This window comes from Nelumbo lutea, chromosome 8 (genome assembly GCF_056320005.1).
Source record: "Nelumbo lutea isolate HS-2025 chromosome 8, American lotus-T2T, whole genome shotgun sequence".
In the NCBI taxonomy this organism is placed as follows: Eukaryota; Viridiplantae; Streptophyta; class Magnoliopsida; order Proteales; family Nelumbonaceae; genus Nelumbo; species Nelumbo lutea.
Genome location: NC_142691.1, coordinates 26,372,906 through 26,391,240, shown reverse-complemented (window position 1 = coordinate 26,391,240; position 18,335 = coordinate 26,372,906). Strand labels below are relative to the sequence as shown.

At 38.6% G+C, this 18,335-nt stretch overlaps 1 protein-coding gene across 26 annotated transcripts; it reads right to left on the bottom strand.

Annotated features, from left to right (window-relative positions):
• Positions 1-888: 888 nt before the first annotated feature.
• Positions 889-17,014, bottom strand: LOC148843537 (F-box/kelch-repeat protein At3g23880-like). 26 transcript variants are annotated; one of them, XR_016103174.1, is made up of 8 exons: positions 15,652-17,005; positions 12,935-13,117; positions 5,141-5,488; positions 2,906-2,983; positions 2,749-2,828; positions 1,942-2,076; positions 1,758-1,831; positions 889-1,350 (listed from the first exon to the last, which is right to left on the bottom strand). XR_016103174.1 is itself a non-coding variant. In XM_088957424.1 (6 exons), exons 1-5 carry the CDS (start codon positions 16,786-16,788, stop codon positions 2,776-2,778), a joined length of 1,794 nt encoding a protein of 597 aa, XP_088813550.1. In that variant the 5' UTR covers positions 16,789-16,974; the 3' UTR covers positions 1,942-2,076; positions 2,749-2,775. The 26 variants fall into 26 exon arrangements, 5 of the variants coding, with proteins under 5 accessions (XP_088813550.1, XP_088813549.1, XP_088813548.1 ...); XR_016103181.1 differs by having other exon boundaries at positions 1,942-2,085; positions 2,749-2,819; positions 15,652-16,980; XR_016103177.1 differs by having other exon boundaries at positions 1,942-2,085; positions 12,941-13,117; positions 15,652-16,980.
• Positions 17,015-18,335: the final 1,321 nt, after the last annotated feature.

Sequence of the window (18,335 nt, the reverse complement as noted above, 5' to 3'; positions counted from 1 at the left end):
GAGAATGATGGAACTAGGAAAAAGGAAAAGACATGATGATAGTTTTATTAATTATTATAATTGTAATAAGAAAAGTATTGATTTATCATATTGGAAGGACAATTTTGTGTCATAATTTGGATGTGATGCATACAAAAAAGAATGTGAATGGGATTACATCGTTAAAAATCAAGAAGACATAGGACAATGTAAATGCCCGCATAGTTTTCAAGATGTCTAGGCGATTTTGGCCGATACTAGGGCACCTAGTCACCTAGGTTGGTGCCTTGGTAATAAGAATTTTATAATATAAACTAAAAAATGGCTAGTTCCCTAGTTTTATATACCATTCAGCATGTACCTTAAAAAAAATAGTGATTCTCTTAATTAATAGCATTAATTTCCTCTAAAAGTGTGGCAAATCATCGCATCTAAAGGATAAAAATTCTTTTACATATATTAATTTTATTATTTTCCAAAATAATACAACTATAATAAGTATTTACTAGAGCAATTTCATATCAACTAGTAGCTAAAGTAGGTTATTGAATTTATATTATAAATATACAAGATGGAAGTGTAAAGTAAAATAGAAAAAAAAAAACAAAGATGAAATTTGTGTTTTAATTAATTGAAGAGAGAATAAAAAAACTATACTTTTATTCTTTCTTTTTTTTTATAAATATCTTTCCATTGCTCTTTTTCTCTCCTCAAACCCTTTGATCTTTTAAATTTCAGTAGTAATGCACTAAAACAAAATATAAATGATATATATAGCATACAATAAAATATATTAAGATATACATTAATAAGATACAACAACATAAATGGTATTGTAATAGGCACACACCTTGTCATTTTTGTCATCTAAGCGGGCACTTAGTCACCTAGTTGCTATAAGTCAAAGCATTTGGGCAAGGTTCCCAGCCAAGGACGAATAGTCGCCTAGGCAGTGCCTTGACAACTATGAACATCACTATATTGCAAAGAAAAGAAAATCCTTTATACAAATTTTGTCAATAATTCCCTCACAAGTCACAACAAAGGACCAAGAGATACTAATTGTTCCCCCAACATCTGGGTATCTAAAGATAAGGGAGAAAAGAATAGAAACATCATATCTAATTATTTTGATATTTCCTTCTTTTCTTTTGATAATCAAGCTTGCGCCACAACAGGAAAGCAATAGAGCACCTAGCTTTGTTAAACGGACTCACAAGAGGGCATAAAAAGCAAGAGAACCCACAAAATGAAGAAAGCAAAATAGTTGAAGATTACATTTTGCAGACATAACAGTTGAATAAGTTGAAGAAGTACGATGAGTTCAGTTCCGTACTTGCTATAGTGTCAGAGAAGATTAAAACTCCAGTCCTAGAACCAAAGAAAGCAAATCAATAGACTGTCTCTCAAATCTTAGGAGCATAAATTCATTGACATGAAAATAGACCCACGAAAGTCCAATACGAAAGGAAGCAGGCTTCAAACTCCAATTCTCTATTCAGTTTGAGAAGAAAAAGGCCTATAAAGCGGAGTTAATGATGGACACTTAGGCATAGTGAGAGACAAAAGGATGTCTTTCTTTTGCTAATTTTTCCAACTGAATATCATTATTGTTGTTAAGATAAAAACATAAGATCTGATTGTTGTAAAACATGAATAAATATAAAACCAACTATCTATAGTAAGCAAAGAAGCATCTAATCAACTTTAGCGTTAAAACAAGAGAGAGAGAGAGAGAGAGAGAGATGTTAGAGAGCAAGACTCAAAGGAGATCGAACCTCTCTTTGGGGATGCAATATGCTGCTGTCCAAAGCATATAAGCTGAAGAAAAGCCAAGCTCAATCTTGTTTTCCTGAAAACAAACACAAACGATGAGAGAGGGGGTGAGAGAAAAAAAGACATGCATAGAAATCTTTTTTTTATGAATGATATGTACAGAAATCTTGATTATACAAATCTTACTTCAAATTGTTTATCTTCCCCTATTTATCTTGCTCAACCACTGATGTGTATCCATTTACTCTGAGAGTGAGGATTAGTGATGAACTAAGAAATTCATAACCTCTCCAAATCTTCAAACAAAGAGAATCCCCCTGTCTAATGTTCCTAGAAAGTAAGCCATTATTAGAGGCTAGCAGAGAGATACTAACTTCTGAAACCTTCAAATCACAATCCTTGTCAGTTCAGTCGAAGTCGCACAAATTGTGGAGAGATATCAAAGAGAATACAAGAGGAATATGGGCGAGTGAAGTAACATCTAGAAACCTTCATATCATCATTCTTTTAGAGTTGCTTTTCCAATTGATTTCAAACTCAAAAAAATATATATATAGTGGAGGGAACTTGGTAGAAGCATGCCATTCTCTACGGAGGGAATAGAATGACATGGTGGGAAATTTTCTAATTTGTGTAATTAGCAACAATTAATTTTGCAAGAAAAAAGCAACAATTTTAAAAGGCTGGTTTTCAAAATTAGCAACAATTATTTTAAATTTCTTGCCTATAATTGTGAATGGCTACCTATTTAGCGAGAGTTAAGTAACCAATTTTTGTTTTGTTTTTTGGGAACAATCATTTATAATTGTAATTAAGTGATTGTTGTTATTTTTCTTTCTTTTTTTTTTTGTAGTGAAATCCTTATACTTGTTTTCTAGAGAACTCTTCACGTCCATTCATTAAATCACATCTATACAATCATTCAACAGATAACAATTATGCCATTGAAATAAAACCTAAATTCAATATTGAATTAGGAAGAAGTTCGTTTACAATTAATTATTCTTCCCCTTCCCCTTCTCATTCCCTCTTGCAGGCGTCTGAGATGATGCTGTTCCAGACAGCTGCCTTTCCTGCAAAGATGAAAACGCAATGTTTATTTCACACAAAAAGTTGTGAATATATGAAAGTTAGAGTTGAGGTAAATTACTGAGTCTAGCAATGATACTTCAGGAGTGGGATAGGGATCATCTGCACCCAGAACTGGAGTGACTACCAACTCGTGGCTCTGCACATGAAAGTAATGGAAAAAGATTTAATATATTTGATTTAGACATATACTAGTAAACAAACCCATGCAATGCGGAATATCCTCCTAGGCTTTTACTAAGAGTTCTATAAGGGCTTTAATTTTGAAATCCAATAGTTGGATTTCTGATAGCATTACAAATTGAGATCCAGGTGAGTGGGTTACACTAGTTGAGGTGGGTTCTAGGTTAGTGGGTTGCGCTAGTTGAGGTGGGTTCTAGGTTAGTGGGTTGCGCTAGTTGAGGTGGGTTCTAAGTGAGTGATGATTTTTAGAGGGTTAGGCTAATTGAGGTGGGTTCTAGGTGTATGGGTTGTTTTTCAATGGGTTAGGGTAGCCTAAATTGGGTTCAACAATGCATGATGACCTAAGCAGGGTGGATGATAAGGAGGGTTTACAAAGCTGAATTATTGTGGGATTAGGATTGGTTTATGGGTGAAGTAATGGGCTTGTTTAGGCTGACTTCCAAAGATGAAAATGGGGCTGGTTTCTACTGGTTTGAGATCGAACAAATGAGTTGGTCCTAAGGCTAATTTTGAGCTGAACAAGGATTGGTCTTGGGGCTGAATTGGGGCAAGGTCTTGAGATGAACAAGGATTGGTTTAATTTGAACGGATCTAGGTGGGTAGAGGTTGGTTTGGGTTTTAAGGGATAAATGGAATTGGGCTCTTATAGGTGTAAGAGCATTGGGTTGGTTGGATCTAACTTCTAAGAGGTGTAGGCAGATTGGGTTGAGTTGGGTTGGGTTTCTACAAGTGTTGGAAGTTTGGGATTGGATTGTGTTCTATGAGGAATAGGTATGTTGTATTGTTGGCTAAAGTATTGGATTGGATTATGTTTCTAAAAGAAATAAGTAGGTTGAGTTGATGTTGGCGATTTGGATGGGTTATGTTGGGTTGAGTGTGGTTCCCGTAAGTGTTTAGAGGTTTGGGTTGGATTATGTTCAAAAAGAAATAGGTAGGTTGAGTTGATGTTGGAGATTTGGATGGGTTATGTTGGGTTGTGTGGGGTTCCAACAAGTGTTTAGAGGTTTGGGTTGGATTGGCTTCTAGAGGTTTTTAAGTACAAAGAAGGAAGGTGATAAGGCATCACCAGAGAGAAAAAAAAAATCAAAACAACTTCACATAAACCACAGCCACATTTCTGGCGCCTATACAAGAACATAAACAGCACTCTCATTCACCTAAACCCCCCTTACAAAAAGAACCTAGATATCCCCCTAAATTATTTATACTATTCAAAATCCAATTATAATCTGAATTCATTTCGAAACTGCTGCATATCCAATGGATACAATCTGATTCAAATTCAGATAAAAACGAATCCATTTTGGATCTACCTACATCCAATTTGATTCAATCCATTTGCAGCTCTAAGGCTGTGTTGGTTTCTATCAGGTTGGGTGAGTTTTGGTTTTAGGGGAATTTAAGTGGGCTGAGTAACTGAGGTGTGAGTAGATTTAAATGGGTTAGGCTTAAGCAAAGTAGGCTGAATTGGTTTCTAAGAGGCTTAGGTAGACTGATGTTGGCTTAGGTTCTAGGAGATTCAGGTGGGCTGAATTGAATTAGACTAAAAGATGTAGATGGGTTCAGTTGTAAGGGGTATAACTACTACAATTTCCAGCAGTTAAATGAATCAAATAGGAATTGGCTTGCGGTTGATTCCTGTTGCTATTTGTAGTAGCAAATAGGGGCGAGTGAAGAGAAAATTGAAGGCTGAAATGAGGGATTGACCACTGCCACTTGTACCAGTAAAATGTTATTCCATTTGCAGCAGCCAAAAAAAATGGAAGAGGCAAAATGAGTATTCTACTATAGCAAACTTCCATCACATCCATAGCATGACCAACATTAATGACAATCAGTGACATTAAGCACAATCACCAGTTGAGAACCAACCAATTAAGCTAAGCATGATCTTCATTTTATTACATCAATTATTAAATCACACTGGATAAACCATGTGAAACCTAATGTGTTTATCATCCACTAGTTACGGAATTTAAAATCTATTAGCTTTTTAGTTTTTGAGTTAGTGACTGTATAAGGAATCATATAGTTCATTGAAACAAAATCATATAGTTCACACAGTTCAATAACATGATTTCAACACAAATCCGACCACATAGCAAGATTTTACCTGTACTGGAGGGGGAGGGGGAAATAAATCAGGCAGGCCCATTTGTTGCCCTAACTGTTGCAACATGGCCCTCATCCACGCCATGTCGGATCGCAATTCCTGCAATTGTAACTTAATTCCTTGAAATCTCTGCTGCAGCTGGCTGTGCGACATGGCAGCTATGGTCGCAGTGGAGTTTCCGGACCTGGGGGTTCCAAAAGCATGCCTTGGGTATGGCTCGAAGCCCAAGCACATAACCTGTGAAGGATGCTCCTTGCCCAAGACTTCTCTTACTGCATTATGGGTACCCATGAGTTCGACATGGGTGCCAAGTTCTACCCGCTCAGTCACATATGCCTCCACCCTCACCTACAACAAAAAAAAACACATATTTCATAGGATTCAACATAAAACCAAACTATCCTCTTGGGGATGGGGGGATTGTGTTGTTCGCTATATGCCACCACACAAGGGGAGGGAAGAGATGGTGGGAAATAACTTTTTGTGACATTTGACCTAAATGTCACCAAAACCTTAAATAAACATTGTGGATGGTCAACTTATGTTGGCATTTAAACAAAACATCATGGCAAGGAATTGGTGCAAAGGACTGTGGTGATGTGATACGACACTCCACAGCATTTCACGCAAACACTGCTGAAAGTACACTTTCCACTATGTGTATTTTAAACCCTAACAACACTTTTTTGTAGTGTGAATAGTGTCAGTCTATTACATTCTTTATCTAAAACAAAGTAATAGAGATCAAAACCAGCTACTTGTGTTCTATAGCCTCGATATGACTGGTGTGGCATGTACTAGTTTAACAATATAGTTGATCCTTTGCTGAAATGTAAGGGGTTAAAGGAGTTCAAAAAAATAGGAGGGTTATTAGAAATGTTTTAAGGAAAGAGAGACCAGGCATTCTAATGTTACAAGAAGCAAAGTTCTCTGAAGTGGACATATGATGAATAAGAAGTATTTGGGGTATTAGAGGAATGACTTGGCCCTACGCCCCACCTTGGGGTGCATCAAGGGGAATCCTGACAATATGGAGAAACAAAGAGCTGGAGAGTAGGGAGGACTGGAGGAGCTGATTGGACAATTCTCCGTCTCAATAAAAGTTAAAAAGGTGGGAGACGGAAGGGAATGGGTCTTAACGAATGGGAAGAATTAGCAGCTATTAGGGGCTTATGAGAGGGACCTTGGTGTCTGGGTGGTGATTTCAATGTAATAATACACAAATGAGGGTTGGATGAAGCTGAATTTCGATGGGAGTTGTGTGGGTAACCTAGGCAGAGTGATGTAGCTAGGGCAGAGTTTCTAGCTTTAGTATATGGGGTTGAGAAGGCCAAAGAGTTGGGGATTAATAGACTGATCATTGAGGGAGACTCAAAATCTGTGATAAAATGGTCGCAAAAAGGAGGAGTGACCTGGCAGCTGAAGAATGATTTCAGAAGGTTCAAATGGATGTCAAGAAATAAGTCTATTCAGGTGGGTTGGGTTAGGAGATCGGCCAACAGCTTGGCTGATAGCTTAGCAAAGCAAGGGATTCAAAGAACAGATATGTTTTGGGCACATTTGTAATTCTGTCTTCGGTCAGCTTCAACGCTGATTTCTTTGTAACTTCTTGTTGTATATTAAAGCATCTTAATTGATGAAAATTTTCAGAGTTATTGATAAAAAAAAAAAGAAACACAAATGAGACAAATAACCCAAATCAAACCATTAATTACCAGTATGAAGAAATCCAATGAGTTGATTGAATCCTTACAGCATAAGGAACCCACCCTGTTGCAAGCATCCTTTACTTGGTCAAATTTTGAGGAAATATCACTCTGTTCCAAACTGAATAGATTTCTTTACTCAGTTGACTAGGACAATCTACGGGGAAATTTGGTCTTGATTCCTGAAAGCTCTCCCTAGAGTCACCTCTGATCATTACCCTTTAACCTTAAGTCAGGAAACCTTTCTTGGAGACCTTATAACTTTTCAGTTTGAAAATATGTGATTAGAAGATCAAGCTTTCAAGGAAAAAATAAAATAAAATAAATGGTGGACAAAGTGATTCTAGGAAGAAAGAAGGGGATGAGATTTATGAAAAAGCTTAAGAAACTGAAAGAAAAGATCAAAGAGTGGAATAAAGAGGAACTTAGAAAGCTAGAAGAAACAAAGGACAGAATTGCAAAGAGAATGGAGGAACTATATGAAAAGGAAGTCAGAAGAGAGTGTAACCTAGAGGAAAGAACAGAAAGGTGAAATTTGAAGGTGAAACTAGAGGAAACCTTGAGGAAAAAAATAATTTCTTGGAGTCAGAAAATCAAGGTGTGAGTGGTTGTTAGATGGAGATGGAAATACTAAGTTCTTTCACTCACTAGCTAATGGTAGAGGGAAAAACTTGATTTCAAGCATTGAGATTGGGGACCAGGTGATAACTAGGGAGGAGGATATTGTTAAGGCCTTTGTGGATCATTTCCAATCAATATTTGCTACTACAGGAGAGGAGGAATTTGGTTTTGGAGAATGTAGAGATGGAGTAGAACACAATTCCAGTGGCCCAAGCAGCCTCCTTAGAGAGAAATTTTAGTGAAGAAAAGAGGTTCATAATGTTATCTTCTCAATGGAGTATGGACAAAGCTAAAGATCCGGGCCCCAATGAGTTCTCTATGGCCGTCTACCAAGATTGTTGGGATATTACAAAAAAAAAAAATGATCTGATGGAGATTTCTGTTGAATTTCACTCTAAAGGGAAAATTCTCAAGGGGGCAATGCCATCTTTCTAGCACTAGTGCCTAAAAGAAAAGAGGCCAAAACCCAAAAAAGATTATAGACCCATTAACCTGGTGGGTAGCCTTTACAAAGTGATAGCCAAGGTCTTGGCAGTTAGGGCCTGTTCGTTTGCTCTGAAATCGGACATTTTGGAAGTGCAATAATTACATTAAGAGGTACATTGGTATTGGTGAACTTTTCTTTACCCTGAACTCTGAATGCAGAGAATGTTGTTCTGAAATTCTAAATTCTGAAAATTATCAAATATCCATTTTAACCCCATATACGAGAGTTTTTGTTTGTTTTTTGGGGGTATCATTGGAAAACAGAAAGTCGTATGATTGCACTTTAAGAGATAAGAGATAAGAGGAAACGAACAATCATTTTTCTCTTAAAGTTAAAAGATTGCTCTTAAGATATAAGAGTTAAGAGGGCTATTGAGGAGCATGACAATTAGAATTCAGGCTAATGCCTTGGCTGATTATCTTGCTAAACAAGGGGCTACTCAGGTTTCATTGTATTGGGCTTCTTTGTAATTTTCCTTTTCCTTTGTTATGTTCTTTAACTAAAGAGTTGATGGTTTCTTCCATCTCCCTTCCTTAAAGGGGAGGTAGCATCTGGTGCCTCTCCTTAAATTCTACTATCTTTGGCTTTGATTTAATAAATCTGACAATTCACTGATAAAAAAAAAGATTTAAGAGTTATGAGGAAACGAACAGGCCCTTAAGACTAAAAATTGTTTTGCCCCTTTGTAATATCACAAAATCAAGGAGCCTTTTAGTCATTCTTTTTGGTCTACTCCTTACCCTTCCAGGCCCTTCATCTCTAGTACAAATTGATTATTTAGAAAATCCACCCAACACCACTTACAAATCATCTTAGATTTGGTTTCGTCATGTTTGTGCTTGCATGGAAAATCTGGCCTGAGTATCTGCCCTTCAAAGGTAGCAACTTGAAGGTTTGGAGAGTCCATCCCGAATAAGGTGAATATTGCTGCAGGGGAAGTTTTGTTCTCTGTCCAAATCTGGCCTGAGTATCTGCCATCAGTGAGGAGATGGCAGCGGGGAGATCGGGGGAATGAGAAGTCCCAAAAAGAGGGGAGAATGGATTCAGAGTTCTCAAAAACCTTTGTTCTTGAGGAAGTTTTGTATTTTGTACTATTTTGTATGCATTTTCACCGTACATATTTGTATTTGTTCTCCTTCCAAACTGAGCTTTAGTGTTGTTCAATCTGACTTCCGATCTCCATTGACTTTTCCGGTAGCTGGTGAAGGTGAGGAAGGAGACACAACCAGTTCTAATCCAAGTTGTCTGATCTTGGATGTCTTGGAGGGTCAGGATGTGCCATCTAGAGATAATCTTGAGGGTGGTGTTCAAATTCAAATATTGGGACGAATGGGCAGAGTTTGGGAATCAAAAGTTAAAAAGTCTAATTAAACAATGTTTGGTGGAGATGCATGTGGCACCCATGGAGGAAAACTCACCGAAGAGCTGAAGAGAGATCTGGCATACTCTAGTCCTCAAGCATTATAGGGGCCAGGAGAATTTATTAAGGGGTCAGAAGCCCACATCAAACCAACCAACCCCGACTAGGTGACCTTCACAGGTGTACAGAAGTGGGATTGGGCCCAAGGCAATAAGTGAACCCAGGGCTTTCCTCCATATGAACGAACATAGCAGCCCAAACCAAAGGGAATCTAATTGGTCCAGCCAGCCTCCAAAGAAAATCAGAAACAGTGGTGAAGAGCATGCTCGCAAGCAGGCCTCTCCGTTGATGGTTTCAAATGGTAGTGTTAGCGCACAGATTGTTCATCTTCAACCTCCTAGCCCTCTGTGCTTGTTAGCTTCACCTTCCATGGAGGAAACCGGGTTGGAGGTGCACCATCTTGCATTGGCGTAGGTTGAAGAGGATCTAGTTGAAGCTGCTCCTATTGTGGTGGCGGAGTTCAATGAACAATTCGAAGATGGGGGTGAGGAACCTAATTAGCTTAGCTCACAGGAGGTGGGGAAGAGAAATTGAATTGCGAGAAGCAGTTGGAAGTCCAGCTCCATTGAGTAATAACAAAGGAAAGACACCTAATTCATCGTTCCAGGGAGGTAAGCCGCCTAATATATCTGCCTCCTCTTCTTGGGTTTCCTCGAAACTCTTGGGGTTGGGTAAATTCTTCGGAGTTTCAATGGAGGGGATGGAGGAAGAAACAATTAAATTTTTGGAGGGGGTTGAACAAAGAATCCTTTTGGAGAGAGGGAAATTAGCGGCAAAGAATGGAGGAGCAAACTCAAAGAGGAGTAGAGAGATGATGAGGCTGACTTGGGGTTTAATTGATAAGGCAGGTAGTAGTGAGGGGACGTCGAGGGGGGGAAGTCTAAGTTTGAGGTTGTATTCAGCTCTATTCCTGTTTTCTCATGGATTTAAAAATTTTATCTTGAAACGTAAGAGGTTTGGGCTCAGAAGAAGAAGATTACTGGTGTGTGCATCTCTAAAGAGATCTAGTTCGAAGAGTTAAGGAACCGGTTTTCTTACCGGGTGGTGAGAGTTTCGAGGTAGAGGTCACTAGAATAGTGGGATTTGGAAGCAGTGGGCATGGGTTCAAGTCTGTCTTAGGATAGTGGTTTTTGGGTATTGGGCCTGGGTTTGCATAAAACCCAGTGGGCCTCCCAATCTTCCTGAGGCGGTCCAACCTTTCCTCCTAGAGTTTTGCTAAGACAACTATTGCAGTTAATGTAGAGGGTTGCATTGTATTCATCTCAATTCTGATATCCTCCCGCAATCCTCCTATGAAGCAGCCCACCAAGGCGGCCTCCAGCCAGCCGCGCACTCTAATAGCCAGCCATTCAAATTCATTTTGGTATTCCTTACGGTCCCGGTCTACTTAACCCGTGAGAGAGACTCATTGAAGTTCTCATAGCCAAAAGGTCCAAACCTTACTCGTAGAGCTTCAGTGAGATCTAACCAAGTAACCATGTGGTCTGTGGGTGGGTCTTACGATACCACTGATACCACATAATGGCTTCACCATCCATATGAATGGCAGCAATGGAAACCCTCTGGTCTGCAGGGGTTTCATGGAATTCAAAACAATGCTCCACACAATAGATCCAAGGGACAGGGTCATCACCTGAGTAGATCAGAAAGTCGATCTTGGCGGCCTTGATGGGAAAAGCTCCTTCTCGTCGGCTTCCTCTCCAATTGCTAGACACTTCGACCTCTAAAACCTTGGGCGCCACTGAGAACTGTTTGAACTGTCCGACCAATGCGAAGAGAGTTTCTTTGATATCTCTCAGCTCATTGGTGGTCTGCCACACCTCCCCTTCAATACGATCTATTCGTTCTTCGGATATCGTGGCTCTAGTGGCTAGCATCATCACTAAGCTCTAATACCAGTTGATAGACCCGTAAACTGAATTGAGAAGAATTGGAGCTGGTTTCAGGGAGCTCACCCTCCTGAGATACCCAAGGTAAGAGAAGGGAAAGAGACGAAGAAGAAGAAGAGAGAGCAAAGAAGAAGACATTTATTGCATTCTAGATTGCCACTCTCAAGAGCTCATACAGATATTTATAATATGGAGCACATCTCCTAACAAACTTAACAACTGAATCACACCTAACGTGGACAGCGCGAGTACACGAAGCTCAGAGGAGGCATGGTGCGCATGATCCCTGGAGCAGGCTGAGTTGGGCTTCAAGTGTAGTGGGCCTAGACCTTCCATTCCGGGTCTGCTTACACTCAGGTCTTAACATAAATCAAGGATTGGTCTGCCACACCTCCCCTTCAATACGATCTATTCGTTCTTCGGATATCGTGGCTCTAGTGGCTAGCATCATCACTAAGCTCTAATACCAGTTGATAGACCCGTAAACTGAATTGAGAAGAATTGGAGCTGGTTTCAGGGAGCTCACCCTCCTGAGATACCCAAGGTAAGAGAAGGGAAAGAGACGAAGAAGAAGAAGAGAGAGCAAAGAAGAAGACATTTATTGCATTCTAGATTGCCACTCTCAAGAGCTCATACAGATATTTATAATATGGAGCACATCTCCTAACAAACTTAACAACTGAATCACACCTCCTAACGTGGACAGCGCGAGTACACGAAGCTCAGAGGAGGCATGGTGCGCATGATCCCTGGAGCAGGCTGAGTTGGGCTTCAAGTGTAGTGGGCCTAGACCTTCCATTCCGGGTCTGCTTACACTCAGGTCTTAACATAAATCAAGGATTGGATTGTTTCAATTTGCAACCCATAGGCCATATTATCGAATGGGGTATATTCTTGTACGAAACGCCTACATACCTGTTCTTGGAACTAGCAGGGCTAAATAAGTCTAGTTTGAATATTTAACCAAAGGAAACTAAGCCTGACTATCACTGATAGATTGGGTTATGTTTATTGTGTTAGTTTGATCCAGTAGAGATTTGTAAGAACTAAGAAATATGATATTAAAGCATAAAAAATAATATGGGAGTCCATCAAAACAATCCTGACCGAAATCCGATAGAAAAAAACGATGATGATGAAGTGCAAAAGGTAGTTTTCAGATGCAAAACCCCTATTTCTGCACACATAAGGTGAGATGATGAAGAAAGGAGATCAAAATGGGGATGTTCTCCCTCTTCACCACATACAATGGCTGAATGGAGCGTATGAATAGGGGATGGAACATGTTAGTTAATTGTTTGGTTAAGATTCATGAATCATGAATAGGTCAAAATTATTTTGTTTTTCACTATTTGCCATTAGGACATAAGCAGGTAAACACAAACAATGGTTGTTATGTTGACTTTAGGTAAATATCATCAGGTTTCTTATGGTTACAAAACACTAGGTTATTAATGGCAATCAATGACATCAACCACAATCACCGTGTGCAACCTAATGTGTTTATCAGCCACTGGTTAAAGATTTTAAAATCTACTAGCCTTTTAGCTTTTGAGCTAGTGACTGATGCATATATGAGGAATCATATAGTTCATTGAAACAAAATCACATAGTTCACACAGTTCAATAACATGATCTCACCACAAAGTTGATGGCATAGCAAGATTTTACCCGTACTTGAGGGGGAGGGGGGAACGAATCAGGCAGGCCCATTTGTTGATTTAACTGTTGTAGCATGGCCCTCAGCCACCTCATGTCGGACTGCATTTCCCGCAGTTGTAACTCAAGTTCTTGAACACTCTGATCCTCGCTGAAGACTTCTCTAACTCCATTATGGGTACCCATGGGCTCGACCTGAGTGCCAAGTTGTACCCGCTCAGTCACATATACCTCCAACAAAAAAAAACATATATTTTATAGGATTCAACAAAAAACCACACTGTCCTCTTAAGAGGAGGGGGGAATTGTGTTGTTTGCTATATTTCTTGACATTTCACCTAAACGTCTCCAAAACCTTAAACAAACGTTGTGGATGATAAACTTCTGTTGACGTTTAAACAAAATATCGCGGGAAGGAATTGGGCGAAGGACTGTGGTGGTATGATATGACACTTAACAGAATTTGACACAAATGTCACTGAAAGTACACTTTCCACAGCGTTTATTTTAAACATTGCCAAAGGACACTTTTTTTTGTAATATGAATAGTGCCAAAGTCTATTCCTCTCTTTGTCTGAAACAAAGTAATAGAGCTCAAAACCAGCTACTTGTGTTCTGTGGCCTCAATATGACTGCTGTGGAATGCAAGAACTAGTTTAACAAAATACAGTAAACTATTGACTATACTTTTTGGGAGATTTTTTCTGAGTAAAGGATGCAACAATCAATTTTGAGTTTATTTCTGGGTAAAACTCATCACTTATTTGAGTTCTCATTTTGCCCCTTCTACAATAGAAAATAATTTTCCTTGCATTTATACCAAAATGGCAGAAATGAAAGCTGAAATGTCTGTCTGTAAAATGTCACATCCATTAGGAAGCAACAAACACAGCCTCAAGGAATTTCTGAATAATCAGAAACTATATTAACCATGTTCATTTAGTTTTTTTTCTTTTCTGGTTCATAGATTAAAGAGAAATTATATTATGAACCATGATGCTGATTGATTTTGAATTGAATGCATAGCTTTCAAGGCACCAAGGTGAGGCTAGGCAATAAAAAACATATATCCTAGGGTAGTTCCCTCCAATGCATAAGCATATTTCCTTAATAATTATCCATAATTTTCATAAAAAAAGTATAAACTTCATGTTAAAGTATAGAAAATCAACATATTCATGAGAAGAAAAAAAAAATAGAAATTTCAAAAAATATAGGGGCTGAACCCCTATTTTTGTTATAGGAAAAGAAGAAAAGAAAAGGTGGAAGAGTAAGATGTGGAAGAAGAAAATGTGTTGATTAGACAAAATTTTAAGTTCTTCCTTACTTAATGGTCTAGGTTTTGCAGTCTTTGAGGGTTCAATACAGCATTTAGAAATATTTGTGTTGATTAAACCCTAAAAAATAAGAAACTAATAGAACGAAAGTAGTATGTAAACACACAAAATGAATATTTTAGTTTAATAATGTCTAACCTATAATTATAATATCAAAAAATTAAGAATATAAAAGTATTTTATAATGCAAAGTACAAAATTGCTCTGCGGTTAGGCAAGGCGAGTCTCTAAGGGTGCCTTGTCGCCTAGGTGTCACTTTGACAACTATGATTGAATGCTTGCCATTGCTAGCCAAAGGCCCACATGCCTCACAGCCATGCAAAGATCAAAATGGAAAAACCAAACCTAAGATAATAAGTAAACGGAATTAGGTGAATTTCTAAACAATCAATTTGTAAAGCAGTTGAAGAAGCTAGGAAGGGTAAAGGGTAGCCCAAAAAGGATATCGGTAAAAGTAGTAAGAAACGATTTAAATGCATATAGCTGGTCTGCCAGTGGTGATGATGAAGTAGATCTATGGTGCTTAACTATTCTATCAAAAACAAAATAGAATCCATCGGTATGGTCAAGCTGGTCATGGCAGAAAACAAATAGTTTATAAAATCCAAAAAAAAAAAAAATCAACTCCACAACGATAAAACAAGCTTCCCATAGCATCAGACTTGCAAATTATTATGAATGAAAAGCAAATTTTTACCAAAAAGAGCAAAGAAAAGCAAATGACAAAGCAATGATATCATTAAATTATTTTTATTCCACCAAAATCCAAGCAAAACAATATTTTTAGAATGTAGAGATCTAGAAAATGATTAAATATATGTTACTTATGAATCGTACTAAAAATTAGAATCGGACTACAACTATCTGAAATATATCAGTCTACATTTGTGCCAAGTGATGCCATATATAAAATATTAACAAGTTATGATTACTTGTAATTGCTTCAAGAAGATTACAGGTATCAAAATAATCAGGCAAGTTTTCATGAGCAATGAGGAACAAAATCATTTATCCATGTCAAATTTGTATAAAACAATGAACTCACACAAATCTTCTTCAGTGCCGTCAAACAAATCATATATAAATAATGAAATTAGCAAAATCACATTTCCAAGTCAAAATCGTATCAATCAAGGATAATTGAGAACTGCTATAATAGATATAAGAAGTATAAATGCCTCACTCCTCCTGAATAAATATAGATGTTGTTAGACAAAAATACTTCCAAAGCAAATTAACAAGTACTAATACAACCAATGAAAGAAATCAAGACACAAGAAACCAAATTTAAATTCAATTATCACAGAATAAGATGAAGATATAAACAATAATGAAAAAATACCAAAAAATATGGATTTGATAATGCAGAGTACGGTTGGTAGTAAATTATACCTCAATTCCTTCGCTAATTCTGCCTGCAACTCTAGGAGAAACCAGGGTCTCGGTATAAGTTGTTCTAGAATGCGGGCGATTAATTCGAAGTTCTCCAATTTTCCTTTTGTTTATTATATCAATTAATAATAGTGACTTTTCAGAGTGAACCACAAGATGACTGTTCTTCCATAATTCCAAATTACAAAAATATTTATAATCCCCAAAGTCTGACCGAGTGAGAGAGAACATTTTAGTCCAAGAATTCTCTGAGCCATAATCATGCATTACCCATATGTCAGTACCAGAGCGTCTGTTGCAAGCTACTGCCAAGCACCCCTCAAGGGCATGCAATCCGTGGCCCCAATCAATTTCATCATCCATGCCACGCGGCAGGCACGAAACCTCTCTAAACATTTCATCCTTGAGATCAAAAGCAGCAATTTTAGTCCAATCACTTCCATATATGATCCAGTGAATAGACCTTTTGCCAAGGGCGTGACTAAGTTGGAGCCAACTGCCATGACCGTAAAAGCCACTAGCGTATGGATGGGATCCAATTGCAAGCTTTTTCCAGGAATTTGTCCCCAGCGTGTACAAATTACTCTCGATGAGTTCATGTTTGCGATAATTTGAGCCATAAATGAGTCGTACCACCTTGTATTCATCGGATGTGGGTTCGTAACCAAACCCCAGATACGGAGTATAGTATCCAGATCTGTGAAATTCAATCGGCAGTTGTCTGCAATCTCTGGTCGCGGGATTCCACAAATAAGTGAGTCTGGAGCCAAGTGATAAACATACCAAGCCATTACAGGTGTCCACCAATTGGACTTTCTTGATTGAAGTCTTCTCAAATGGCAGGACTAGTTTAGCCTTACGAAATGACTCAAGATCAACGAAATGGAGGGTGGTCGAAGTTTTGACGAAAAAATGAGAGTAGTTGCTCGCTTCACGAGTTGCTCGATTGAGATGCATCCTGATAAAATGAGGATCACCGATTTTATCGCACCATGATTTGCACACAGACTTGAAACGCATAAGAGATTCGACAGGCAGCCTTGAGAGTATGTCGTCGATAATTTCGTCTGGGATGAAATTCGGCGACAGCGCTGCACAACATTTTTCTTGTTTTGCTCTCTTCGTATTTTCCTCCATGCTTGATAGATTCTTTCTCTTCGTGTATGTCCGACTGGCGAAGACGAGTAGACGACGAAGAACGAGTGCTGAAGGTCTGGGGTCTGAAATTTGAATCGATGTGAATTCAATATTTGAAGAAACCTAACCTCATGATTTCGCCGCCCTCGTTCTAGCGATCCCTTTTCCCTCTTTTTTTTTTTTGGACGGCCCTTTTTCCCTCTTTAGGTATTTTAGGTATACCCCCGAAGAGCTCACATCTCCGCCCCACAATGTCCCACATTACATTCCCGCCGCGTTGTGTTGATGACATCATCGAATGATGTTTCCAATACGCCGTATGTATCGGGGGACGTTGTGGGGCATCGTGAGACGTTGCGGGTTCATTAGCCTTTTGTGTTTGATTCACCTTTGAACTTGTTGTTGTTACTGATTGGGGGGAGAAGGTTTGAGTCACAGGCTCTCTAAGTTTTTTTCACAATTTGTAGAATGTAGATTTTTTTAATCTCTTTTATAAGTTCCAACCGGTTGTAAGTGATGGCCAATTAAGCATGAAATAATACGGCCGTTAGTTCGTCCCATTAGTCTCAAAATGATTTTAAATTTCTTTCTTGTTTTTTAAAATGACTTGAAAATAAAACCGTTTTGGCCACTGGTTTTGGGGTTGTCAGTCTGACCGTCTAATTCGAATGAGTGGCACGTTTTGACAAATAAATTAAAAATAAAAAAGTCAAAAATCATTAAATTGGTCAACGGTTTGATCATCTCGGTCAATAGGTTGTTGACTTTTTCAACGATTTTTTGTCAGATATCGGGTTTGGAGTAAAATGGAACCCATTGCCTCGACGGTTCCCAAGTTGAATGGTCCGACCGCCTAGGTTAATGGCGGTTTCGAAAAACCTTGCTCCCATATTCCCACCCCCTCAACACGGTCCAATTGTCCGAGCCAAACTATCAACCGATTCTATTGACTCGAGCAATCGATCCGTTCAACGATTCTTGACCATTTTTATTTTTAATTATCCTTATTTTTTTAGTTTATTACTTGTCAGAACGGCCCGTCCATTCGAACTGGATGATCGGACCATCAACCTAGAAAACGGTGGCCAAAACGATTCCATTTCTGAGTCATTTTTTAAAACGTTGATTTGAGGTTGAGGGGGTGGGAATATGGGAGAAAGGAGGTTTAGCCTCCGCCCCACCACATGTGACTAGACATGTGGCAATTGCACGTTGTGTGGGGCAACAAGTGGTGGTGGCCGCATAGTGACAGTGAATTGGACAGAGTGATCGCTAGTGTCGAAGATGGAGGTGGATCCGAACTCGAGCAAAGGAGAATAAAACGGGGTCAAACACAATTTGAGGTTGAGGGGGCGGGAATATGGGAAATTTTAGCATGATTCGATCCCTGCAAACCAAGTCGCACAACATCTAAAAGAGCAAGGGTTTTAACTGTCAAGCCACCTTCCATTTCTTGATAACAATTGGAATAAATTATCTTTTATTAAAATTACTTATTACATTTAATCTAAACAAATTGTACATTCAATAACTCAAAATCCACATAT

Bases quoted from the DNA above. Each gene is read 5' to 3' on its own strand.
- LOC148843537 (XM_088957421.1), bottom strand. From the start codon at position 16,788: ATGGAGGAAAATACGAAGAGAGCAAAACAAGAAAAATGTTGTGCAGCG. The intron at 13,118-15,651 runs GTATAATTTACT...CTTGGCACTCAG, and splicing joins GAATTAGCGAAGGAATTGAG to GTCGAGCCCATGGGTACCCA. The intron at 2,829-2,905 runs GTAATTTACCTC...TCATCTTTGCAG, and splicing joins AAGTATCATTGCTAGACTCA to GAAAGGCAGCTGTCTGGAAC.